This window comes from Vicia villosa, unplaced genomic scaffold, assembly GCF_029867415.1.
Source record: "Vicia villosa cultivar HV-30 ecotype Madison, WI unplaced genomic scaffold, Vvil1.0 ctg.000530F_1_1_3, whole genome shotgun sequence".
Lineage (NCBI taxonomy): Eukaryota > Viridiplantae > Streptophyta > Magnoliopsida > Fabales > Fabaceae > Vicia > Vicia villosa.
In genome coordinates, this window is record NW_026705245.1 from 266,296 (window position 1) to 294,129 (window position 27,834).

Sequence of the window (27,834 nt, forward strand, 5' to 3'; positions counted from 1 at the left end):
GGGATTAGGACGGTCAAAGGTTAAAATCAATAGAGCGAAAGTTTGAGATCTTTAACTGGATAGTAGACATAGGACATTAGTTTTAAGGATGGCGAAAGCGTATTAAAACTAATTGGAACTTATTTATTTTCAAAAATTGTTTTTACACTCGAGCGGGATGGCGAAAGCGTACGTTAGGGGTATTAGCTTGCTCCGAGTCAACAGAGCGAAAGTTTGAGATTAGGAGATTTAAATAGATAACAACCTCGTAAAATAGGCATTTTATTAATTACATTGTTTCCAAAAAGCTCTTCTAAAATCTAATGGGATGGCGAAAGCGTACATTAGGATTAGGATAGTAGTCTGAATCAACAGAGCGAAAGTTTGAGACGAGGATTTTTAATCAATCGGAATTAGTAAAGATTTTTAATTTAATTATGCAAAAGCCAATGAACCTTCGGATTACCTCTAGTTAAACAAAATACATACTGATACCTGTCTTTTATTATTATTCTTTATTCTCTCACAATCACTTTCCCTTAGGAACAATCGAAATTTTAGTACTCCTAGCTTTACATAGTAACCTTAGATAACGGTAGATCGATTCATAGTCCCTGTGGATTCGATATCTTTTAAAACTACACGACACGACTGTGCACTTGCAGTTATCAGATTTATAGACACGTAAAGTCGCGATCAATTCCCATATCCTCCGAACTTGACTCTTTCACCTGGATTTTTTTCGAAGCCGATGATGTTTTGTTTAAGCGCATAGGTCCCCAAGAATCTTCTCTAAGCACCAGACGAAAAGCCACACCGTCTATGTCCACCGTTATGAATCCAGGCAATACGAAGGAAACGTCATGAACCTTCATCATGACCCTGGCTATATCCATACAAGATTTGCTTGCAGTGTTTTCATCTAAACAAATCAAAGAGCCTAAAGAGTTAGCCAGCGCAACGAAAAAATCCGCGTTCAATGCATGGCAAGGGACACCGTAGATCCGGAACCAAACCACCCTTTCTGAGTCTACGTTTGTCTCCTCCCAGGGTCGAACCTCTTTAAACCACTGTTTCCACCACGTTTGACCTTCACCGATCAACTCCCTGATAAAACCCCTTTCTGTCTCTTCGTGTAAACGTAAGTTGCCCCCCATAGGTGACACCTTGATAGAGAAAACCCCTTCCACCTCAAAATGTGTTTGAATATTGTATGCTGAGCCAGGATTGAGAACCACCCCCACGAAGGCCTTTCTAAGTCTTTCCTTATCCTCCTCCCTTGTCACAAAGTTCAGAACCGGAACCGGAACCGGAGACGGAACCGGAACCTCAACCCCTACAGAATCAACCTTCACCTTCCTTACAACTTCCGCATAACTCCACCCTTTACGAAATCTGGGATTGTTGTTTCTTCTCTCTGTCACCTTCGAAGAGTCACTATACTTCTTCGCCCTTGCCCCCGAAGCCTCCGCTACCTTACCCCTCACCGTGTCCTTGTCTCGATACATAAGAGTCCTCTCGAACCTAGGGACATTTGCATGGATCTTCTTGCCGTCAATAATAATGTTGTCCAACCTAACCGCCAAAAGTCTTGCCTCCTCCACACCGACAAAGCGGGCAAATCCAAACCTCTTCCCTAGATTGTTCTTCCTAGGTGGAATCACCACCTCCACCACATCGCCATGACAACCGAAAAGGTCAAAAACATCCTTGGCATTAACTCTATTGGGAATGTCGGAAAAGAAGATAGAAACAAGGACTTCTGACTCTCTTAACTTCCTACCACCGTTGAAAGGGAAGCAATCCCACCTTGGATTAACTGCCCGAAAGATCTTCGTCTGCGCTAGCTTCCAGTCCATGATACAAACCCTCACAGTACGATACTAGAGCCAACTCCGATGAAATAGTAAAAGCGAACTCAAGAGAGAAGGGAGAGGAAAGAAGTGTCTTTCTCTCTCATTCTAGTTCCATTTGTTTTTTGGTCCAATTGTTGAATGAAAGAAGTTGAATTTGCTTTGGCAAAAAAAAAACTTATAAATTTTTGTCTATTTTTTGAATTTAAAGTAGATAACATATATTGTCTACAACACTTTTTAAGGCAACATATAAAAATTGTTGCCAAAAGTATATTTCTGGCAACATATTTCTGGCAACATTTTGTGCGCAATGCTAACAATATTTTTACAACAACTTAGAAATGTCCCCTAAACATTTTTAGAGACGATTTTTTAAATGTACTTCTGTTATTGTTTTGGCAATATTTAATAATTGTTTTAAACACTTATGGAGACATTTTTGAATGGTTGCATTACTTCCTAAAAAAGTTGCATAAAATTTTAATACTAATAAAGATCTAGACTGCACTCTTTCCTTTAAACATATATATTATTTAAATAAAATATTTTAACAAAAAGCTATTATTTTTTCTTGTCATAAAGAAAATATTAATGAAAATTGTGATAACAATTTTTAAAAAAAAATATCAAAATTTATTTACTCTTATTTATTTATTTATAAAAGTTAGTATGTTTGATTAAAAATATAACAATAATAATTTATTTTATAAATTAAAATTAATAATTTAGATGTTGCATAAGAATTTATATAATTAATATTATATAAATACTTTTACAAAACAGAATAATAATAATAAAATAATATAATAATGAACGAAAATATTAATAATATTTAGAGACAGTATCTTTATTATAAACTCCTTCCTAAAACTAATGAAGCCATCGTTACCCTTTCCTATATCTTTTCATTGAACCCATATTTGATTTTTATTTTTTATTCTCGTTTAATTTTAACCTTCCCTTTCGAAATTGATTTCACTTTCAAACCCAAATTGATTTCATATTTCGTTCTTGTTTAACCTTATAACTCAAAACCAATCTTGTTTTCAATCTTAGAACCCAAATCGATTTTCACCGAAGGAAATAACTTCTGAACCCAAATTCTTGTTTAACCTCAGATCTTAAGTCCAATTTTGTTTTCAACCTGAAAACCCAAATCGATTTTCACCAAAGGGAAATCGATTTTTCTTTAGAATGAAAATTCTTTTTTAACCTCAGAACTCAAATTCAATTTTGTTTTTAACCTGGGAACCCAAATCGATTTTCACCTTCTAAACCCAAATCAATTTCAACTTTCACCATTGAAATTGATTTTTACCTTCAAGTATTGTTTTTTAAATTCTAGAGAGAGGAGAGAGAGTGTGCGGAGGCCCCAGGCGATTTGGGGTTTTCTCGCTAGCTTCAGCTTCATCTCCACCTTGGATCTCCGGAGCTGCTTCTTCTTCGTGGATTCTCTCTTAGCTCACGACATTGGGAAACACCATTTACTCGATTTCGATTTAAATTCCTGGTATTAGGGTCAGGGACCTTGTCGGGAACGTGGTGTACGCCCAGTGATCTCATGGGTTGATTGGGATTTTCATCGTTTGCGCTTTCAGATCCAGCTCTGTGTCTTCTGTGTTTTTCCTCTTCTTAGGTGTGGTCTCTTCAAGGTGGCGCGTATGCTGAAGGAAGGTTGGATGAAGGTTTCGTATTCCAAACGAGTAGGGGCAAGGTGGGACACATTCCCTTACGACGGTAGGAATCGGAATGTCGTGATAGATACAGTAACGTCATTGTATGTCTCTGAGTTTCCTGAGGAGTATTCCGCGAGGAACCTTTTCGAGCTGTTTGGCTGCAATGGAAACATTGTAGAGGTTGCAATCTCTCTCAGGAGAAACAGATTCGAAAAGCGTTTTGGTTTCGCGAGGTTTAAGGAAGTGGGTGATGCGAGGACGTTGGCTGTTCGTCTGGATAACATCATTATCGCGGGTAGGAAGATTCATGTCAACTTACCTAGGTTTAAGAGTGCTAGCAGTGGTTAGAAAGGGAAGCAGGGAGCAGGGGGTTTCAATTCTTTTGTTAGGAAGGTTATTCACGGTGTTGGGAAAAACAATTTCAGGGAGGTGGCCGCTCATAGGAGTTCGTCGGTTTCTTATGCTAAGGCAGTAATTTCTAAGTCAGCAGGGTACGATAGAAGGGATCAGGAGATTAATCTCCTCAATTTCCAATTCGATATCAGTATCAGGCGTAGATTTGAGAAAGCGTATGTGGCCAAGGTGAGTATCCCGGGATCTACTCACAACATTCAGACGTACTTAGAAATGCAAGGTGTGTATGCGATTAATGTAACTCCGCTCGGTGGCAATTGTTGTTTATTAGAGGAGAAAGAGGAGGGCTTTATTAGCGATCTCGTAAATGAAGGTGAATTGTGGTGGAAGTCGTGGTTTTCTGAGGTGGAGAAGTGGGATGCGGGAAAAGTATATTACAATAGGGATGCGTGGCTTAGAATTTACGGCATCCCTGCCCATGTTTGGTGTTCCGACTTTTTTGTCGCTTTGGCGGAAATTTGGGGCCGGTTCATTTGTGTTGATAAAAACACCTCCAAGGGGGAAGTCTTAGATGTTGCTAGGATAATGCTGAACATTCCTATATCAACAATTATTCCGGATTGCGTCACGGTGAACATAGATGGAGCACCGTGTCAACTGTATGTAAGGGAAGATATGGAAGGAATGTACCGAATGGTTGATGCAAAATAGCAGTCTCTGTATTCTACGGGGGACTCTTCTGAATCTGGGACAGATTGGAAAGAATTCATGTCAGACCCGAAAAAGGTTGCGGACTCGATTGGCTCGGTAGATATCTTGGAGCAATACTCTGCCGAACCTGAACTGAATAAAGAAGGAGGCGGTTTTAAAGGCCTGAAGGCGGATGGGATAGACGATACTTCTGGTTTGGATTCGAAGCAAAGGAAAAATAAGAGTGGCATGTTTGATAATTCTCCAGCTATTCTCAAAAGTTCGACTATAGAAAGTAGCTCAGACCCTTGCCCAAGTCATTCGATTGTAGCTGCTGGCCCGGTAAGAGATACCGGATTTAGCATTTAGAAGTGCGGAGGTAAGGCTTACAGGAAGTGTTGTCATGGTGCAGGCGATATTTTGAAGGAAGCCATCGAGAATTCTAGTATCATGGCTGTGAACGGCGAAGGGGTTAGGAATGGTACCAGTGGCGGTGTTAAGAAACTGAGAATGATTGACATTAATGAAAAGAAGGGAGGTAATGTGGGGGGCTGTTTCTCAACAGCAGCTGGAAAGAAAATGGTGGTTAAGGGCAGTGTTAAAACTCACCATGCTTCTCTTAGAGGGAAGGGGTTAAATCACAGTATTAAATGGAAATTGGTGCAGGGCTTATCTCATGAGGCAGGGAATAACGTTAGCGGTAGCTTTTCGGCGTGTTATGGAGATCAATTTGAAGATTCCGATATTAGAAGAAATAATGGTAGGCAATGGGACTTTTTAAAAAGGGATATGGGAGATAGATTATGGGAGGCTATTGTGGCTTTGGGGGTGGTCGATGTGGAGGGTCGTTTTAATCTTGATAGAAGGATTGGATTTTCGAATCATAGTAAGGATACCGAGGAGGAAGGTCGAAAGGAGAATATTCTTAATGTAAAATGATTTTAGGATCATTAAACATTAGGGGGGGAGTGAGTGCACTCAAAAGAAGGAGGATACGTTCTATCATTTTGAAAGGGAAGGCGGACATCTTTCTTTTACAAGAAACTAAGGTGACTAATATGACTGATGAAATGGCCAATAGTTTTTGGAGATCATCCGAAATTGGATTTTCTTATTCAAATTCGGAAGGAAGATCAAGGGGGATAATCACCTTATGGAAAAAGGATAGGATGGAGGTTTTAAATAGTTTCAAGGGTGAAGGTTTCTTGGGAATAAAGGTGATATGGATGGAAAATATTTATTATGTTGTGAACATTTATTCTTCTTGCGTTTTTTCCAAGAAGAAATCATGATAAACCGAATTGCTTGCTTTGAAGTCGAAGATGGGTGACGGTGAATGGATTATGGGAGGTGACTTTAACGCAATCAAGAACGGTAGGGAGAGGAAAGGAAGGGCGGTCATGAGCAATAATAGAGAAACCGAGCTTTTTGAGGAGTTTATTCTTTTGAGTGGTTTGGTGGATGTTCTGTGTAAAGGGAAAAAGTTCTCTTGGTTTAGTGGTGATGGTAAATCGAAGAGTCGGATTGACCGTTTTCTTCTTTCAAGCGCGGTGGTATAAAGGTGGGATGTTATTGGTCAAATGATCGGGGATAGGGATATCTCGGATCATTGTCCGATTTGGATCATGTTGGATAACAAAAATTGGGGACCGAAACCGTTCAAATTCAACAATGAATGGTTTTCTTCGGAGGCTTTTATTCCGTTTGTGGAGAAGGAGTGGAATAGTTTGGATGTTCAAAGTAGAGGAGATTTCATCTTAAAGGATAAACTTAGACTTTTCAAAGAGATTCCCAAGCGATGGAATAAGGAGGTGTTTGGTAAGATCGACTTGGAAGTTGAAGATGTTGTTCATGATATTAATGTCGTCGATGAAAGGTTAGATTTCAAATCTTTTCCATCTTTTTTTGATGATGACGTGATCCGTAGGAAAGAAGCTTCTTGTTGCTTTTGGAAGAATCTTAGAATTAAAGAAAATATGCTTTTGCAAAGATCTCGTTTGAATTGGCTTAAGGAGGGTGATTCGAATAGTGGTTTCTTTCACAAAGTAATGAAACAAAGAAGAAGAAGCAATCATATTGGCCCGATTCTTTCTTCGAGAGGTTTGGTGGAAACAGTGGAAGATGTGAGGGAGGATGTTTTTTCTCATTTTGAGAGAAAATTTACCGATCCGTACGGTATTAGACCTTTGCTGGATGGGGTCCCTTTTAAGGCTATTAATGGGGAGGAAGCGGAGGAATTGGAGGAACTGTTTCTTGAGGCAGAGATTAAGAAGGCGGTTTGGGAGTGTGGAGGATCGAAGAGCCAGGGGCCCGATGGTTACTCTTTTCTCTTCTTTAAGAAGTGTTGGCATAGTATTAAAGAAGACGTTATCAATTTTTTCAATCATTTCTTTACGGGAGGTTCTATTGCCAAGGGTATCACTTCCTCTTTTTTTACTCTTATTCCGAAGTCAAAAAATCCGATTGGTTTGGACGGGTATAGATCGATTTGCTTGGTGGGTTTCTTATACAAGGCGGTAGCTAAACTCTTGGCGAGTAGCTAAACTCCATGCCAAAATGATTTTGTTCCAAGTAGGCAATTACTAGATGGGGTTGTAGTGGCAAATGAGGTGGTGGATTTTGCGAGGAAGGAGGGATGCAATTGTATTCTCTTCAAGGTAGATTTTGAAAAGGCTTACGACAATGTAGGGTGGAGTTTCTTACGATACATGCTTCAAAGAATGGTATTTGGGGAAAAGTGGAAAAGATGGATGGAGCTTTTGGTTTTCTCTTGCAATATATCGGTCCTTGTGAACGGAAGCCCCACAAAGGAATTCAAGGTTTCAAAAGGTCTAAGACAAGGTGACCCCCTTTCACCTTTTTTGTTTGTCTTAGTGGTGGAAGGTCTTTGAACTAGAGTTGGGTTTAGGAATAAATTATCACAAAAGTAAATTGATTGGTATTAACACTAACCCCCATTTTTTAGAGGCGGCTTCTCATTTTCTTTCTTGTAGGTTGGAAGAGAGAAATTTCCACTTCTTGGGAATTCCAACCGGTTTCAATCCGAGGAAGGAAGCTTCTTGGAATCCTCTTCTCCAAAAAATGAGAAATCGCTTGGAAGGATGGACGAATCATTTTCTAAATTTGGGAGGCTGTATCACTCTTCTCAAATCCGTTCTTAGCTCCTTGTGTATCTTTACAATGTCCTTCTACAAGATGCCTAAGAAAGTGGTAAAAGAAATTACTAGTGTGCAAAGTAAATTTTTGTGGGGAGGGGTGGAAGATAGAAGGTGCATTCATTGGAAAAATTGGAGAGACATTAATCTACCATTTTCTAAAGGAGGTTTAGGAATCAAGAATGTGGCAACGTTTAATTTGGCTCTTCTCAATAAATGGAGGTGGCGGATACTTCAAGGCCAAAACTCTTTGTGGTATAATGTGTTAAAATCGCGTTATGGGGATTTGTCTTCCAAAGCCCTCGGTATGAATTGTAAGGTAATTGTTTCTAAGTCTTGCTCCGTTTGGTGGAAAGATATTATTAAGATTAACTCTTCTTCTACTCCTTTCTCTTCTTTGAGTGATCCTATTGTAGGGTGTGGTAGGTTTATTATCTGCAATGGTCATAATAACCCTTTTTGGCATGCAATTTGGTTGGGAGAAAACCCTTTACTTGTGGAATTTCCGGATTTATTTTTCGTTTCCCGCTTAAAGAATGTGTCGGTGGCGGCTATGGGGGGTTGGGTGGACGAGGTGTGGAAGTGGGGAGATTTTGGTTTTCCGGCGGGTGTTGTGGAAGATCCGGACTTATCCGCTTCTATTTTGACTTTTAAGGAGCATTTGGAGGCTTTTAATGGGTGGGATTTAGGTAAGGACAAGGTGGTTTGGTCCGGTAACGTGGAGAGGGAATTCACGGTTGGTTCTTGTTATGAATATTGCGAGAAGATAAACTCTTCATATGGTCCCCTTGTTAATCATATGGAAGCATTTGGTTTGTTGTGGAAGTTGGAGGTCCCGTTCAAAATAAAGACATTTGGTTGGAGACTTTTTCACAATAGGCTTCCATTGAAAGATCTTTTGGTTTCTCGCGGTATGTCTTTTTCTTTGGAAGATTTAATGTGTATTTTTTGTGGCCATTGTGTAGAATCAAGGGACCACTTCTTTTTTGGTTGTTTGGTGGTTGGAAATATTTGGAGAGAAATAGCGTGTTGGGTGGGTAAAGGGGCTTTTTTAGAAGAGGGATGTTTATCAAATTTTTTGGATTGGCATCGTTTCTTTGATAGTCAAAAGGTTTTGGATAGAAAGTTGGATTTAGTTTGGCTAGCTTCAACATGGAGTCTTTGGTTGGTTAGAAACGGTGTGTGTTTCCGCAAGGAGGCGTGGAGTGTGAATAACATTGTTTGGAATATTAAGACTTTAGTTTGGAGATGGTCTTTTTGTGGAAAAATTACCCACCCCAATTACTCTTTTTACGATTGTAATGTAATTGGTTGGTAATTTTTCTTTTTGGGGCGCCTCTTCGCTCCTGTATACGGGTTGGGGAACCCCTAATTCTCCTATTAATGAAGTATTGTTTTCTTAAAAAAAAGGTAAAACTCGATTCTATATGTGTATTGAAGTTATTTCCTGATATTTTCTCTTTTATTTCTAATATATGCCTAGATATATATATTTGATGAAATAACTACATATTTAAGTATACAAAAGGGTGTGCTTATTTTAGATTTAATCATCATAGATCATATTTGCTTATGATGTTGGCATAATTTTATATTTGAATTAGTTGCATAAAATAAATACCACGAGTAGTTTGTTGCCTCAGTAATTTTTTTATTGTTGTGGAAATTTATCAACTAATAGTTTTTAGTATTCAGTAAAATATTAGTAAGCAGTACTAGTTTGATAACACTTGTAATTAATCCCTAGTCCTCTTAAGAATATTCTTTGAGTAAAGGAGAAGAGTCATGAATAACACAATATTTAGAAATCAAGTAATTAGATAAAGGATAAGATTAGTATTTATATATATTTGTAGATAAACTTCAGCCACATTGTCAATTAATGCACATGTTTAAAGTAGTTTTATATGGTAAGAAATCGTATCTGCTACCTACCATATTTATTTGATTCTAGTGTTTGATAAGTTAAGTTAGAGTTAAATCCAAATTCTAAGTTGTTATTTGAAGCTATCTAAGATTTTTTTTGTTTAGTCACTTGCTATAATACAATCTAAAATACAAGTAAGACTTTCAATTATATTTATTTGGGGGCGTCTATGACAGGTGATTCATTTTGGGTTTTTCCTTCTTGTTCACTAGTACAAATATAACAATATAATTTTAAAATTTACACCTGATATACTAAAAACGGGTGTAAATGAGAAATACAGTGGCAATTTTGTAAATAAAATGTCAATTTAAGTATTATCAGGTGACAATATACACCCTATTTTCTAAATACGGGTTTAAATTAAAAATATTATTATAATCAAATATCAATTACACCCTTTAAACTAAAAAAACGGGTGTAAATTTATATAATTTTTTTTATTTTATAACTAAAAATATGTAATCTATGTGACATAGAAATAAAATGAATATTAATAGGTCTAAATTTATTAGGCAAATAAAATTCATTAAACATTATATTAAAACTCTTTATTAGATCAAACATTATACTTTAAACATTAAGATAATAAAAAAAATTATCTTCAACTTTTTCACAAAACCCATTTTTCATTCAACAGGATGAAAAAAATTTCTCTTCAACTTTTTCACAAAACCCATTTTTCAATCAACAAGTTTTCATCGCATGCATTTCAAGAAATCCTTTTCCACTGCATTTCGCGTTTCGAGGGTTTCCATCGCATGCATTTCGAAGTTTGAAGCTCTCTCCTGTGACGAAGTTCGAACTAAATCCAAGTGTTTTGACACCCTTCCGTGACGAAGCTCTCTTCTTCTCCACACTCGTTCAGACACCCTTCTGTGACGAAGCTCTCTTCTTCTCCATCACCGCTCATTTGCTCACTCGCTCACTCTCACTTCACCGAAGCTAAGAGGAAACCAATTCGTACTGACGATAACAAGCTGAGAGGAAACCATTTCACAGTGGCGACATTGGTAAGCTGAATAGTTAGGGTTTTATACTTTGAGCGACATTGGTAGCTGAAGAATTAGGGTTTTATACTCACAAATTAGTTCCTATTGTTTGAAATGAATTTGTTTGGAATGTGTAATTTTGTTTGAAATGAATTTGTTTGAAATGAAGTCTTTGACACTGTGGTTTAGCTCTGCAATTCACATCAATGTTTAATCACATATTGAAATGTTACTAAAATTCATCTGAAAATGTATATATACCTCATTTTGTATGCAAGTTCTATTTCCTTTCTTTGAGACTTGTGAACTTTGAATCTCAAACACCAAATTATTACCCTTCATGCATGCAGCATCTTTTAGATTATAATGACCGACCTGATCTTGGCCATGAAGATCGAGAAATGGTGATTGAAGATCTGGTATGATTCATTTTCGACTGAAATAAATCAATAGTGTTTATAGTCCACTTAGTTCTATTCCCATAATTCTTATTATTCGGCTTCGTAGGTAAGAGAGATAACTTCAATATGGCAGACAGATGAGCTTAGACGTCAGAAACCTACTCCAGTTGATGAAGCTAGAGCTGGTTGATTATTATATACAGTCCTTCGCCAACAAATAGTTTATGGCCCTTTGTGATTGAGTAGTCACCAGATTGATTTTCAATTCTCGCAGGATTGAATATTGTGGAGCAGTCGCTGTGGAAAGCTGTTCCTCATTATTTACGTCGAGTCAGCAATGCTTTAAAGAAGGTCTGTTTGTCTTTATTTTATGTCAATCTGCTTGTATATCCTTTCCCTTTCAGAAGATTTTCAATACAGTTTATCGGCTTTCCTTGCAGCACACAGGGAAACCACTTCCATTGACTTGTACTCCCATAAAGTTTGGGTCTTGGATGGGAGGTGATAGAGATGGAAACCCAAATGTGACAGCAAATCATGTTTATTTATGTCTATTCATTTATTTGCATATCATGTTTTTAATGACATGTTTTTTTTGTGAAGCAAATGGTGAATCTGATCATCCAAGACTCGACATTCCGGGACCTGATTACAAACAACTCAATCACAAGGTAGATCAATTTAGTAATTTTAGAGCTTTCGAATTTTCCTTTGAACCTTAGAGAATATAATATATTGTGCACATTTTCATTTGTAGGATGGTAAGACTTCAACTACAAATGTGAGTAATGCTGGAAGTTCCAATAGCCATTCACGACAACTTTGTTCACTGACAACTTTGTAGATAATACACATGTAGAAAATTGTTCACGACAACTTTGTTGAGGCAGTCAAGTTTGTATTGGTTTTCCTCTTTTCCCTGTTGTCTATATTGCTTTGGCTTTAGTACTTAGTGGTTAGGCTGATTTTTGTAGTCAGTACACTTGTCTATCAATGCCAACATAATACATCATTATAATTTCCAATTTTCTATTTTTAGTTAAAGGGATATATTAGGACACTTGTATATTGCTGCCACATTATACACTATTATGTAATGAATGACTGTAAATGTATGTGAAGTGATTGTTGAAATGGCAAGTTTGCCGAGGTTATCAAATCTGTTTTGGCTTCCTCTTTTCCATGTTGTCTAAACTCAAAATGGCTGACTAATTAATTTATTGTTGTTCTGACATTACACTTAGTACTTGTCTATTGCAGCCAACATAATACAATATTCTAATCAATATCGAAATATGTGTGCACAAGAAATTGTATAACATTAATTAACTTAGGCGAGGTTATTGATTTGATATTGGTTAGAAATTGTTTTAATGTTATATGCTGATTTATATCTAGAAAGTGACATTCTTTATTATTCAAATTAGTTATTATGTAAATGCCCTTGGTTTTTCTCTGAGCTTATTAACAATTGTTAAATGACTTAGTGCATGCCTTGTTTCTTTTCATGTTAAAACAAGTTCTATTCTAGAAAATTTTAGTTAAATGAATTTAAGTTATAAATTTTTTTGTTTCAGTTATGCATTTAACTAGGTGTTACAATTTCCCCCCTGACAGAACCAAGATGTAACCGATGCCATTCAGAATATTGTTGCTGCCTATGATTGTAGGATTGTTGAGGGTGTTCGTAGCCACCAAATGAAGTAGTTTGTGATTGATGCAAATAAGGTTGTGCTAAATGTATCTAATCCGGATACTAGGGTTGATGATGCGGAGTTTGAAGAAAATGAAGTTTATGCAATTGATATTGTAGCCAGCACCGGAGAAGGAAAGGTGGTTGAATTATATTTTAATGCTTACAAATGTTTCAGTTTCTCAATGAAAATGTAGTTAGAAATTTCTTCATTTTTGCCCTCCAAATTCTAAGTGTCCATTAATTTAGTCTTTCAAATTTACGAAATGGCAGTTTATTCCGTAAACATTAGTCAGATCTTGACTTTGAGTCGGATCCATGGCCAACAATCTCTGACAGTGCTAAAGATTTGGTAAAACTGATGTTGGATAGAGACCCTAAGAATAGAATCTCTGCTCATAATGTCTTATGTGAGTTCCTTTGATACTGATTTTTACTGCATTTTTACGTGCTAAGTTGTTCTAATATCGCAGCCTTGTAGAATATCTAACAACAACAGAGTTTATGTATAATCAGGTCATCCTTGGATTGTTGATGCCTTTGTCCTATGCTGTTTTGACATGCTTAAAGTATTTCTTGGCGATGAATAAACTTAAGAAGATGGCATTACGTGTAAGATTTTCAATGATTTGTATACACTATGGACTTCTACTTTTCATCTAACTCGTGAACTTATTATTTTACATATCGAAAAGTCACATATGTCTGACCTTGCTAACAATACACTAAAATAAAAGTATCTATTTTAGTGTATTAATATATCTATATATCTCTATAAGGTCTGTACTTTGGGCGACATGCTCTCTCCAATGGTCCAGCTTGCCTAGCTAGTTAAAAAATATTCCCTGTCCTGCAATATTCCCTGATTATAGTCGATTCTGCTTTCACCTTTTTAGCCTCAATACTGCAGCAAATCATAATTTTTTAAATCAATGTTCCACTAACATAACTTACACCTGAGCTGATAATGATATATATAATAGTTTCATCAATCCAAATATATGTAACTATATACCTTGAGATGCTCATAATGATAATGAAATTGTAAGCCAGCTATTTGTTCTTCATGTTATGAAGCCATTGCTTGGTTCCAAATTTGTTGATCCTGGTGTATGTATTCTCTTTCAATAGCTTACTATCTTTGTTATTTATAATCATTCATGAATTGTTTAGTTATAAATGCAAAACCTTGTACTTTCCTGATGAATTAAATCTTATGTGTAGGAAATATTATTTTTAATTTTGTATTTATACAAATACCTTCCTGAACCGAATGACATCAAAGTTCTGGATCTTGCCTATTCAATTTATTTGAAGTTTGAAGAATATCCCAATGCTCTTCGAATTGCATTGTTCATGGATAAGCTGCAGGTGTGACACTGGAATTTTGTCAGTCTGTCTTTAAAAGTATTTCTTTAACTGTGGTATGTGATTCTTTTAAAATCTTGTTTTTTTGTCAATTCTACGAGGCCTTAAGAAAAGTAATTTCTATATTTTGTTCCGCAAATGCTTGTGGTTTGGAACTGATGAGTTGCATTATTGTTGATATTATGCAAAGAAGGTGTTTACTTCTTGCAATGATGTGCATCAAAAGAAGCAATTCTGTTACATTATTGTACGTCATGTAAGTCCTGGATTCTGTGTTGTGCTCTGAATGTTTCTCTGAGTGATAATAAGTGTATTGTTACACATCAGTTGTTTAACTGTGGAGTGGAGTTATGTGCTAGTCTCTCTTTAGCTTTATGTTGGCAAGTGACAAAGCTACAGGGAATCAAAGGGACTGAGAAGAAGAAGATTTCACTATCAACTTTATTGAGACTCTCTTTTGATGATTTTTGTGATGTGTGTAGGGAATTGCTTTTGCACTCGACATAGAAATGGCTGGAAATGAAGACGACAGAGAAATGTTGCAGGATATTTTATACAGTTCTAAGTTAAGTGAATGATATCTAGCTCTTGCTCGTGAACTTGAAGTCATGGAGGCCAAGTCCCATATGGATATGAAAGATGTGTATGGCATGAAATAAATAAATGTTTTTTTTGGGGATATGCAGTATAAAAGTCACTTAGAACCTGAATGTTTATCATCATTGACACTTTCGACGCATTTCGAACTGCCCAACAAGTGGTATCAGAGTCATGGTTAGACTCGTCAAAACCGCGGTATGGTTACCATCGATACATGTGGCTCTTTCTTGTAATAACACTTTCTTGTAATAATTTCTTGTGTCTTGTTTTTTTTGCATACAGAAAACAATTGCTTCTCCAGGGCGTGGTATTTTGGCCATGGATGAATTCAATGCTACATGTGGAAAGCGGTTGGATTCAATTGGACTAGAGAACACCGAAGCTAACCGTCAAGCATGGCGTAAAATTATATATGAAGAAAGTGTTATAACTTAGTTAAAATATAATTTTTATGTGTATGATTTTATAATACTTGAAATATTATGACTGTACATGATTTTGTATACTTTTTGGTTAATATTAAAAATATTTTGACTTAGTTAAAATATGATTTTTATGTGTATGATTTTATACTATTTGCAATATTATGATTGAAAATGAAATATAACTAAATGGTGTATATGAAATAGGGTGTAAATAGATATAATTGTTCATTCATAAATGGCGTATTTACACCCGATTTTTATTAAAATAGGGTATAATTAAAACGTAATTACGGCAAATTACACCCGATTTTTATTAAAACAGGGTGTAATTAAAACGTAATTACGTCCAATTACATCCGATTTTTATTAAAACAGGGTGTAATTAAAAACGTAATCACGCCCAACTACACCCGATTTTTATTAAAACAGGGTGTAATTAAAAATGTAATTACGCCCAATTACACCCGGTTTTTGTTAAAATAGGGTGTAACGTAGAACGTATTTACACCCGATATTTTTAAAATAGGGAGTAATTACGAACGTATTTACACCCGTTTTAAACGGGTGTAAAACGGGTGTAAATTCGTTAGACATTTCTCACCCTGTGGATATACACCCGATTTTTATTAAAGATAAAGGGTGTAAATTTAATAAAAAACGGGTGTAAATTAACATTTTTGTACTAGTGGTTGGGGAAGGAATTTTTTCCAGGGATGATAAATATTTAATCGTAATAATGATATTGTAGAAAAGATAGTTGTTTTCTACTGCTTATACCTTTATGTATGTCTTGTGAAACCAATATCTTAAAGCCACTTTAAGAATGGCCTCTTATTTAAAAGAGGTGGAAGTCTAACTTGAAGTTATCACTAGTACTTATAGAGTCCAAGTCACAAAAATTTTGTTCATTAATTCTTAGCACTAACTTCTTTTATAGTACAGTAGCACAAAAGGGATAAACTAGATCCTCTATGCCATACTAGGTCTTCCTATTTTCTTATTACTTTTATCTTTTATTGAAATTTTACACAATATTAGTTAGCATAGTTTTGTTTCTTAATCTTTTGCTGTCGGTGTTAGCCCATGAGTTCTATAAGCAAGTTGAGAAGCAAAATCTTCCCGACCTAGTTGAAAAAACTTCATTGCAGATACCAAATCAGCCAGAGCATCTAGATAACAACTTAAAGAAGCCATTTGTCCTGCTTTATTTGACAAGAATTCTTAGAGAGAAAAAGCAACAAAACAACTTAAATTTTGAAACTTTGTACACTATTCCCACACTGAAAGAGGTATTGTCATTGTCGGCATTTACTATATGTTTTATTTTATCAATTGAATTGGATACTACATATCTATTGATATTAGTGGCTAGTTAGATACAATTTAGTGACAAAGGGAAAAAGAGAAATGGTGTCTGAAAATTCTTTGTCTGATTTGTGACTCTCATTCCATATTTGACAAGAACTTTCTAGGATTTTGTTATGTTAATAATATTTAATTAAGAGTCTTATTGAACTAGGTGATGAGGATGACATAGGTGATGAACTTCCATAGAAAGACATAGGTGGTGAAATTCAAGAGGATGTCATAGATGATGAAGAGGACGATGGATATGATGATGAGTTCGAGAAACTTTAATGAGTTGGATGATCTTCTTTTAAACTTGTATTTAAGCATTAAACTTAAAGAAACTATGTATTTTTTTCATTTTGATTGACTTATACTTCTAAGTATTAAATTTATAATATTAAGTAATGTTAGACATTTTGTGTCTATTATGTGTATTTGAGTTAATATTTGAAAATTTAAGTCTCACAATTTTCTTGGTACATGCAATTTGTTGTTTGGTGCAATTTTTATTTCAGTTGTTTATTTTATGAAAAATATAATACAAAATATTTTTGGTAACCTATAGTTACATTTACGTTTTCTCACTATTTCACTTTAAGGGAACAATTTATAATTATTGTCGGATATGACAACATTTGAAAACCGTCTCCATAGAGTGCTCTCACTCTACCACTTTTAGGGAATATTTTGAACTCGATGCAAGTTATAGCAACATTTAAAATCTTTGTCTAAGATGACTCGTAAAAACGTCCCCTATTTCTATAGTTTAGGGGACGTTTCAGGAAAGTATGGCCAAAAAGCGATAAAAAACGTCCCTGTCTTGGGCAACGCTCGCTCAGAGGACAGTTGAAAAACGTCCCCTATAGGCAATATTTTTCATAGTTCTGATAATACTTTTCAATTGTTGTTAAAGAGGAAATATGTTGTAATGGGAAATTAATTTAAGGTAGTAATTATAAGTGAAACTAAAAAAAAATATTATTAAAAAAATTCCTTTGTATGATAATGCCAAGTGCGTCTCAATTATATGAAAAAAGAATCAAGCAGAGTATGCCTTTCTATTTAATCAATTTGTAAATAACAATAAATTCTAGTGCCATGTTCATATAGTACCCTTTTATAAATCAATTGTAATGGAACAATATATCGTACATTGTACTTGCTTGACAATAAAGTAATATTCCTTCATTAGTGAGGTTTGTGAGAGATAAATTCATTCTGACATTAAGCTTAATTTTAATACCTTTTAAATCATTGTAACGACATTTACAAAATAAAAAATTTAATTTATATAATAATCAAAACAATTATGTTAAGGGTACAAGGTAGAGGAGATTTCGTGTTATATGAAAAATTAAAGAGTTTGAAGGATCGTATAGGAGGATGACTGCTAAGACAATTTAGGAAATTTGACATTTGCGTTCAAAGATTTAAAGAGATTTATCTACACATTTGGTGCATCATTCAGCTTATGGATCAAGAAATATCTAGATGCAGATATCAAAGCCATGGACTGCAGAGGTGTATTTAAAGAGAAGACCCAACCTAATGCAATTTGTAACTTTCATATAATTTGTAAATTAGGGGAAGCTTAGAGTTGTAGTTTTGAGAGTCTCTCGTGTAGGTGTTTGTTACCCTTGTATCTTTTTATACTTATGGTAGAAGTTTTTGTTCTCACACAGAAGCCTTTAGGTAATGAGTTGAGTTTGTTCTCACACTTGAAGCTTTTAAGCAAAAGAGTTGAGTTTTGTATTTTGGAAGAGTAATCTTCTTGTTGAATTGTTTCTTGATGCAGTCACTTGGATTGAGACAGTTAGATATCACTGCGGTGATTTAGGCTGTGGGATATCGACTTCCCAAGTCTAGATGTTGACCTCTAGGTAGAAGTAGCATTGGATAATGATTAGGAGAGTAGTTGTAAACTGGGACTGTTTAAATTTGAACTAATACTACTGGTAGTGGACTTCTTTCCTGGCTTGGTAGCCCCTAGATTAGGTGTTATTGCACTTAACTGGGCTAACAACTTTATGTGTTATTTACCATTCTACAATTTTTATTTCACTATTAATTACAGCTTGATCAATCTGTTCAGTTTTGAGACAGGTGTCGTAACATCTGTCTTGACATTGTTCTAATGTAAAGACATCATAGTAACATGTTATGCTTGTACCAAAAATTTCAATTGGTATCAGAGCAGGCACTCTGATCCATTGGGTGAGCTTCAAGGAGTATTTTTTTGTTGGAAGGATAAAATATTATCTTTCTAGCTATCTATGAACAATAGATCTTGAAGAACTTTCAGGATAGAAGAATCCTGGAGTTGAAGAGATGAAAGGGAAATATTTGAGTTGGCTTTTTATCACTCTGATATCATCAAATTCATTATCTATGGAATTTGCGAGCACTCTGCATTACTTGTGTTATGACCTAAGATACTTGAGAATTTCTCACATCTACTCATAAAGGAACACAAAAGAGTGTTCAGGGGAAAAGAGTTCAAAAGAAAATATGATTAAAAAGGGATTATGTGGTCTTTACTCAAGAGGTTTGGCATGAAAGTGACAAATATTTGAAGATCAATAGTATAATTTTTGGTTGTTTTCAAATTCTGGGATCTTATGCCTTGGTCTCAAATGATGGCTTTCTTATTATGCTCCTTGAAAAGTAATCTAACCTGGTGTTGAGGATATATGCCAGAATGTCTAGGAAATATGTGTTTAGTTCATTAAGTCTACTATACTTCGGAAAAGGCTGGAACTGGAGTTTAGATTAATCAATGTCAGAATATTCATGTATATGGGTGTAAAGACCTTGGATCTGTATGGAGCAAAATGACCTACTTATCTCAAGAACAATTGTATAGGTTTTCTAATTCTTGGTCTAATCAGGAAGGTGATTCTGATTATGTTTCTTCCTATATTGAAGATTTTTCTCTTAACAAGATAAACGATTCATTCAAAGATCTATTTATCTAGCTTGAAAGGTTGTCAACCATGAAGAAGGCATGAGGTGATTGTTTCTTAACTAATGGTTTAAGAGAAGGAATGTATGTCTACCATCTATATTCTACTGGGTGAGGTAACTCTATTAACTTGCATACTTGATATTCTAATCAAGCTTGTAAGAATAGTTGATCTGAGTTAAAGGAAGTTTTTTTTGGTGGAAAGTAAATTAGAAGTCAAAAAGGAGGTTGAGTTTTCAAGTTTTAACAAGCAATGAAGAAACTCAATTGACAAAAGTTTGTTTCTGTCAAAAGATAAGATGAGTCAATGATTTCTATCTAAATGTGTCAACATTTTTCTAAAACATCAGAAAGCTCTAGCTCTATTGTTGATTTTCACATACTATTTTTTGTTGAATTCCTCTAAAGGTGTTTAACTGGTGGTTGCTTAGTCTCATTTTATCAGCAGTTATCTGTGTTGGTGATACTATAAGAGAAGATTAAGGGAGTCGGGAAACTTAAGAATTTAAGATGGATTATCTAAAAGTTTAGGTAATGTTCTTCTTAACTTAAAGACTGATGGCTTTTGTGTTAAACATAAATCATTTGTGTATGCAAGGTCTGAAGGTTTATGTCATCAAGAAGAATGAGTCATCTCTAATAAGATGTATGAAGTTCTTGTGAGGATTTAAAAATAATTGTTGTTTATGGCCTCTAAAAGTATTTAATTGTTCATTCTCTTACTTGGTGTTTATGAAGATGATGTCAAGATGAGACACCAAAGGTGCAAATCAAAAAGGTCTTATATAATCCTTGAACGAAAATAAGGTATGGTTCTGAGTTACACTATTGAGAGGAGTTATTTTAGTAATGTTAACCTCAAGACCAAAATCAGTAATGTGTTCATTGAGAAAACGCAGCAGTGAAAAATTGAAACTGGGGCCAATGGATTGACCCAACTCGTTATTTTAGTGAAAATTGCCACCGCGCTTTATTGTTTCCAAAGGAAATGGGAAAAAGAGCGAAATAAAACCCAAATGAGTTTTTAAAATCAAAACTAATAAAATAAATAGAGATCTTAGGTTCGGGGGTTGGTTATGCAAGGGGAATGTATTAGCACCCCTCACATCTATAGTACTCTACAGGAACCTCTTTAAAAATATATATGTGTTATTGTTATTGTTTATGTGTTTTTTGTTTAAATAGAGTGGGATAGTGAGAAGAGAAACTTTTAAAGTGTGCTCTTCATGACATCACATCTTGGGCCTACATACCCCTTTAACAATAAGGAAGTCAACGCATTTGTAGTTCCTCTTAAAAGGAAAATAAAGAGCCAAGTGGAAAAATCTTTTTGGATGTTGAGTTTTAACAATACTCAACGGGTTTTTAGAATGTTAAGCTTTAATAATACTTGTGGACCTCCGTTTTTTAATTCCGGGCCATACCTCTGATCTGTAGAGATACGTGAACTGACTCTTTTTTATCGCTTAATGCTTTCGCATTTTGAAAATTCACAGAGTCGCCACCGACCTTTTATTTTATCCAATTAAGGAAAGGTTTATAAAAGAAACAGAAAAAAGACCTTTAAGAAATTCTGGGTAAGGGGGTAGGTTATACAAAGGGAAGGTGTTAGCACCCTTTGTATCCATGGTTATCCATGGGCTCTTAAGTTTGCTTTGCTCACTTGTTTTTCGATCACTTTTCAATTGCTCTGAAATTGCTCATATGTGGTTTCAAATACCTTTGTAATTTGAATTTTGTAATGATCCGTGTGTGGATGTATACAAAATGCTTGTTTATCTTTCGAAAGATGTTTTGGAAAGAACGTTAACTTTGTAATAATCCGTGTTTGGATGTATACAAAGTATTGTCTTTTTTGAAAGTTTTGTTTTGAAAAACAACAGTGTATGAGAACTTTGTTTGTTTTGATTTGAGCAAGCAAACTAGGAGGTCTACCCTGAGTTGTAAGGTCTTTATCCTATTTCCTTTAAAAATCTATCCTTTCACCGGATATAAACGCAAGGTTCGATTTTGTACTCGAAACAGTATAATTTTGACTTTGATTTTGAAAAGAATGAGAAGGGATTTACCTTAAGAGGTGCAAATGTGATTGTGTTTGTATTCAGATATTTTATCTTTGAAGTTAGTGATCTAACGGTTCAATTTTATCTTTGACATACACGCAGTTTATATTTGCTGGAAATTAAAATGCGGAAATGTAAAGTGCGGAAAGTAAATCTACGCTATTACATCGATTGTGCAGGAAATGTAAACTAGCCTATTTACATGAATTTGACATCCTATACATTTATCTAGGAATTTAAATTGCAAGAAAAATAAAAGGCATGTTTTTTGATTTTTTTATGATTTGATTTTAATTATAATTAATGTATGATTAATTAAATTAAAATGAAGAAAAAAGATGAAAATAGATTTAAACCTAGAAATTAAGTTTAAAATATGTACAAAATATTTGTCAATTAATTTTAAAACAAAACTAATTTTTTTGGAATTTTTGAAATTGATTTGAAATTGATTAAGCTAATTAATACATAATTATACAAATAATTATACAAATAATTAAAACTTAAAGAGAAAATTATTCAAAATATGTACAAAATTAGTTTATAATATATAAACAATATTTAACATGAAGAACAATTTTTTTTATGATTTTTTTGATTGGTTAGAATAATTAAAAAGCAAATATATAAATATATATACTAATTAATTATACAAAATATTGAAATTTTGAAGGAAAATAAAATATTTTTATTTCAGAAAATAATATATTATTTTAGAAGTCTAAAAATATTTTTTGTGTATTTTTTGGATTTTTAAAACTATTTTAAATTAATTTAACAAACAAATTAAAAAAAATAGAAAATAAAAGGATACTGATCAGGTGTGGTTGGATTGAGAGTCCATGGTAAGGACTGCTTTGTCTGGCGCGTTGGATGAGCTGGCAAGTGGATCAGAAGGCCCAGATGGTGAGGGACCATAGCACAAGGAACACCTGCAAAACACTGAATCCTAGGTCAGTTTAAAAAAAATCACGCGCGCGCCTCCCAGCCAATCAGAGGACGCCACGCATCATCTTCAACCTTCAGATGGGCTTTTACACCATTCATTTGCAGGTGGTGTAAAAACTCCAATCTTTTACACCTGTTAATAATAGCGATTACAAGCAAACATGAGTATAAATTTGGCGCGATGCCATGGTTAAGTTCGTATTGTTCATGCGATTTTAATGGTGCTATTTAGAACTTCTAATTTTGCCTATTTCAGAAAGCCCTAAATTTTAGGTTATGAACCCTAAAATGGTAACTTCGTGTGTAAGCGTCTAAAACTTAATTAAAGTTCCAGAAATGATCTACACACCACACCAAGTCCAAATATATGTCTACATCGTGCTAGATATGCTTGTGTTATGAGATACAAGTCAGTTTTAGTTTGGACAAATCGTGACCTGTGTAGCTCGATTCAGTGATGTTTAAGACTTGCAATTGATTGGAATAGTTTCAGTGAAGCTCAGAGATGATGTTTGAATGCTTAGTTTGTATTGAAATGGACTGAAATTAAAAACTCGAATTTGAATTTTCTTTGAATTTTTTCAAGTGGTTACAAGTGTATATGAGCAAGGCTTTGTTTCTGATTCCTGTCTCTTTTGTTACTGAAGCATGCTAGCCTATTTATAAGCATTGAGTGCTTAGAATTGAAGCTAAGAAGCAACTAGTTGCCTTTGTGGAATTCTTGCATTTTTTATATTAAAAAAGCTTTGAATTATTGACCAAGTCTTCTTGTCTTCAATGCACCTGCCTTGCTCTTCAATTCTATGCAGAAAGATGAAGATTCCTTGGGTGAGTCATGCTTGGAAATCAAGCTACCCATTATCCATCCATTTTCCTTTTAATTTAATCTTAAAATAAGATAAAATTATGCCAAAAATGGATAAAAAAGGTGTGGGCCTTGTCTTGGTCGTGGGAGGCCCATAATAACATGGCAAAGATGTTTGAACCATGAAAACTTGGCCCCATTTGGAAAAAATACATTTTTGAGCAATGTTGATTTCATGCATTTTCCCAAAATTTAGCCAACTTCAACAAGGTGTAAATCCCTCAATTTTTGTCATATGAAGGAGATCTTGCACTTTTTGGAAACCCCAAAGAGTCCTCTAACCAATGCCTTTGGTCTCATGTCAAAATGATTTTTGAAGCTCCTTGTGTGTCCTTTTGAAAAAAGTGTCTTTTTGTTAACTTTGAAAATGACCTGTAATGTCTTTGATCATATTTTTCAAATGGTGAATCCAATGACCATGGGATCAATGGCATTTGAAAGATAATTGAATTTCCTTCAAAATAAGCTTCGGTTTGAATTTTTTGGAAGAAGGATGAGAGAGTTATGATCAGTCAAAGTTGAGTTGACTTTTCAGGTAAAAACCCTAATTTTGAATCTTAGGGTTTTGTTGATTTTTTATCTTTCCTTGATGAATTATGATCATCCAATGATCAAATGATGAATCCTTTGACAAAATATGGACTTTGACAAAAAATTTCATTTTTGACTGTCTGTTGACTTTTTTGGTCAAACGGGTCGTCTGTTGACTGTTTGAGCTGCTGACGGTGCGTCTGAGTGAATTGAAGTTTGAAAATTTGTATGATGGTACTTTGAGATATATGGATGTGCATAAAATCCATTTGAGCTCTCAAAAACTTTTTTCTCCTGTAAAAACAAGAAAACCCTAGTCAGGGACTGTTTATGTAGGAGACAGTTAAGCGTACCTGATTTTTGTGCAGTGTTGAGTCTCTGCTAATCGCGTGATATTCAGAAGACTTCTAGAACAAAAATCTTGGAATTTTGAATTGTGAAAGATTGATTTGATTGATGGTACAAAACACTGAGAATTGTACTGCCAGCAGTTTGGCTGTCAACTGACTGTTCAGGTATTGACGTAGCAGTTAGAGTGAAAAATCAACAGTCAAAGTTAATTTTCTTTTTTGTTGTTTTTGTTTTTGTTTTATGTGAAAAATGAAAGTTTATTTACATGACTTGTTAGAAAAACACAGACATAATAAATAACTAATATTTACTGTATGCGGGCAAAATTACCGATAATAACCCTGAAAATCATTTAATGCACAGAAATAGGAATATTTGACTGGCAGAAAACACACAAAATATTATCTTAGTAATTAAGCAATATTATGACAAATAGTACAACATTTAATACTGACAGTACAAATATTACATACTATATTGAACAGTACGACGAATAAACGGTACATTTAAGAAATAAGAAATACGGCAAATTTCAGGATTGACGATTAATGACCCATGCTATGAACAATAACATGTAGATGATTAGGAGTGCAACCATTGCAGGTCCACACTCTTCAGGACTATGCAGGCAGAAGAAAGTCATGATCACCGTAGCAATGGTGATGACTGTAAGAGACAGTGTCTCTATCCACTTTGCCATTCTTGTTAGGGAAGAAGAGAAAATAGATATGAGGTAGGAATTTGAAAGATGAGTTAGAATTTGATGTGAGATTTTATGGAAGAAAATGAGAGGTATTTATAGAATGGGAAGAAGGATAGAGACGTTGGCGAACGATGTGATTCCGTACAAAAGGAAAATTTGAGTGGAAGTAAGATTTGAAAGAAAGTGTATGATAGTGTTGGGAAAAAGAGAGATGTGGAGAATAAAGTTAGGATTTGATTTTTCAAAAAGAGATTTGAAAAGATTTTTGAAAATAATGGAATATAGTACAAAAATTAGTGGGAAACAAAAGATAATAATAATCTACTTGTTACCAGTACAGTCTGAGTTTCCTGATTCTGCGCCTGCAAAAAGATTTAACTCTGTACCAATTGTGTCAGTACTATTTATCTGTAAATAAATAAATAGCATGTGTGAAGTAATAAACAGCATTTGGCGTTTGCGTAAGAATAAATTCAACTGCAGGCCAAATTACCGTATAAGAAAAATTCTAAAAACTAAGTGTTTCATATGTTAGGATATTTGTTGAAATAATCCATAATTATATGAGACTCTTAATTTTCAGATTGGAGTTTTCTTGAAAAAAGATGTGGGCAAATTTTGGGGTATAACAATACTTAACAAGTTTTAAAAGGTGCCAAGCTTTAACAGTATAAGGCAAGGGTGATTTCAAAAAGTGGTGGTTAAGATTTAACAATACAAAATCAAAGTTGATTTAAAAGAGGTTGAGCTTTAATAATATAAATAAAATTTAAAAACAGGAAGAAAAATGCTAAGTTTTAACAATACAAAGCAATAAGTAAAAGAGGAGGAAAAGAGAGCGAGTACCTTGACAATTTTATTCAAGACTATCTCAGGAAAGCATACAAGGATAAGCATCTCAAGTGGTGTGTGAGACATGGCATGTGTATCAAGGACACAAATGAAGGTGAGTATAAATAAAGATATCAATGTATAAACTCAAGTATAAAAGGTGTTATGAATAAAAGGGATGACATACCTTAAAGTCAATCATATCATGTATGTATGAGTATGATGTATATGATCAATTGGATAAATATCTCATGTATGTGGAGTTAGTAAACAATGTAAATATATACAAAGATAAAAACATAACCGAAGAATAAAGTATGTAAACCAACAAGCATTTGTACAAGTGGATAAACAAGTAGAGATCATGGTAATCAAGCTAGTATCAACATGGTATTGCATTGGATCAAAGGGAAAGATAAAAAAAATTCAAGATTAGGATTTTAACATATATACTAGCCTAATCATTTTAAAAGTTAAAAAAACCTAAGTGAACAACTAAAAGGATCATGGTATAAATTTCATAAGAAGTTTAGTTTAATTCTAAACTAATCATACAAATTTAATCAAAACAACTTGGTGAAGAACTCATTTAAAAAAGGTTTGATTTAAAAGGATTTTTAAAATGATAAAACATCATTTTTTTTACTTAATTAAAAGAGGATAAAATAAAAAATATTTTTGAATTTTTAAAATACATACACAAAATATATCACATAAATAAGGAGTGTGCCAAAAATCTAGCCAAAATAATTAATTTTGTTAAGGTAAACAAATAATCAAAGTTTGTAAAATAAATTAAATAAAACAAGTGCTAAAAATTTATTTTTTCACCTAAGAGGACTTGAATTCAGGTCACAGGGGTTACCAAGTCAAAATTTTAGCACTGAGGTAGCGCATCATAGGTAACTCACTTTCAATCAATAAAGTATTAAAACAAGTCGTACATAAAACAAAAAGAAACATAAAAGTCTTGGGCAAGCGGAATTCAAAATATAAACGAAGTTTCAAAAATCAGTTTCAGCTTCATCTTCAACCTCAAGAAAAACAAAAAACTATAAATTGTATCATGTTCACTTCTCAACCATTTTCAAAATTATAAACATGAAAGTTGTTGTATTTTTCACCATGATTCCAAATATGTACCGCTCACAAATTTATTTTAACTATAACTGGATAATTTTTCAGAAAACCATAAGTACCATAAAACTTCAAAATCAAATTAAATGACATATAATAAAAATAAATGGAAACCAGTTGATTGCTTTTTATTCTCACATTGTAACAAACATAATATAATCAAGTTTTTCCAAAAATGATGCATAAATGATAGAGTTTGAGTTTAAAGAGCTGACCTCTACAGATGGAGATCTAGAGGTGTATTAGAGAACTTCTAGATGAGCTTTGATGATCTGGACAACTTCCTGGGACCTTAGTGATGCGAACTGAATGCTTATATCACCTTGAGATAACATGAATCCTCTTGCATGAATCAACTTCCAAATGGCAAAAGCGAAAATGGAGGATGATGATATGAGTGTTACAGATGTAATGTGAGGGATCAAGTGTTTTAATGGTTACTTGTCACATAAATCACAAGTTTATGCAAGTTGGAATTTTGGAGCTTTCAAGTGAGGGAGTGACTTTGAGATTTTATATGTGTTTCATTCAAGAGGCAAGGCCTCCTATTTATAGGAAATATTTGTGGTTAGTGGGGGGGGGATCAGACCAAATGGTTGTACCAATTTCAAATTGTGTTACTTTGCTTCTTTGTGAAGAAATGTGAAAGTTATGGTTACAATGTGCTTTGCAATGCTTTCGATAGAACTTACAAAGGCTCTTCTACAGTTTAGATGGTTGTTTCTTGGATTTGTGGTGCTTTTTATGGAGAATCAACAAGGCATGGGCTCAAGGAAAAAATTTTGTTGACTAAAGCTTCTTTATGAAAATGGAAGTGTGACATTTATGCTTGAAATGGAATGGTTCAATTGTTAATGGTCAAAACACTTGGACGATGGCTTAAAAGTTTGTGTAATCTTCTGATTAGAGGGAGATTTTCAAGTAATATGGTCTGTCAACAAAGATTATGTTGATTTGCTTCAAGTTGCAACTTAGTT

General features: G+C 34.3%; 2 protein-coding genes and 1 long non-coding RNA gene across 4 annotated transcripts; all 3 read left to right on the forward strand.

The window, feature by feature from the left end:
- Positions 1-6,135: 6,135 nt before the first annotated feature.
- LOC131629164 (uncharacterized) lies at positions 6,136-7,716 on the forward strand. Its single transcript, XM_058899958.1, has 3 exons — positions 6,136-7,031; positions 7,131-7,374; positions 7,549-7,716. The coding sequence occupies exons 1-3, from the start codon at positions 6,136-6,138 to the stop codon at positions 7,714-7,716; spliced, it is 1,308 nt and encodes a 435-aa protein (XP_058755941.1).
- Positions 7,717-10,278: 2,562 nt separating this feature from the next.
- LOC131629169 (phosphoenolpyruvate carboxylase 4-like) lies at positions 10,279-12,363 on the forward strand. 2 transcript variants are annotated; one of them, XM_058899963.1, is made up of 6 exons: positions 10,279-10,650; positions 10,980-11,048; positions 11,137-11,215; positions 11,305-11,381; positions 11,471-11,701; positions 11,788-12,363. In XM_058899963.1, exons 2-6 carry the CDS (start codon positions 11,031-11,033, stop codon positions 11,872-11,874), a joined length of 492 nt encoding a protein of 163 aa, XP_058755946.1. In that variant the 5' UTR covers positions 10,279-10,650; positions 10,980-11,030; the 3' UTR covers positions 11,875-12,363. The 2 variants fall into 2 exon arrangements, with proteins under 2 accessions (XP_058755946.1, XP_058755947.1); XM_058899964.1 differs by having other exon boundaries at positions 11,634-11,701.
- An 82-nt stretch (positions 12,364-12,445) lies between these two features.
- On the forward strand, positions 12,446-15,174 carry LOC131629170 (uncharacterized). The gene is made up of 6 exons (XR_009291986.1): positions 12,446-12,863; positions 12,997-13,133; positions 13,240-13,335; positions 13,948-14,347; positions 14,574-14,886; positions 14,974-15,174. It is a non-coding gene; the product is annotated as an uncharacterized LOC131629170 (long non-coding RNA).
- Positions 15,175-27,834: the final 12,660 nt, after the last annotated feature.

Excerpts from the sequence above, each read along its gene's own strand:
- LOC131629164 (XM_058899958.1), top strand. The coding sequence starts at position 6,136 with ATGATCGGGGATAGGGATATCTCGGATCATTGTCCGATTTGGATCATG. Across the intron at positions 7,032-7,130 it reads AATCCGATTGGTTTGGACGG|GCAATTACTAGATGGGGTTG; the intron begins GTATAGATCGAT and ends TGTTCCAAGTAG. Across the intron at positions 7,375-7,548 it reads GCCCCACAAAGGAATTCAAG|GTTGGAAGAGAGAAATTTCC; the intron begins GTTTCAAAAGGT and ends TCTTTCTTGTAG.
- LOC131629169 (XM_058899963.1), top strand. Across the intron at positions 11,382-11,470 it reads TCAGCAATGCTTTAAAGAAG|CACACAGGGAAACCACTTCC; the intron begins GTCTGTTTGTCT and ends CTTTCCTTGCAG. Across the intron at positions 11,702-11,787 it reads ACAAACAACTCAATCACAAG|GATGGTAAGACTTCAACTAC; the intron begins GTAGATCAATTT and ends TTTCATTTGTAG.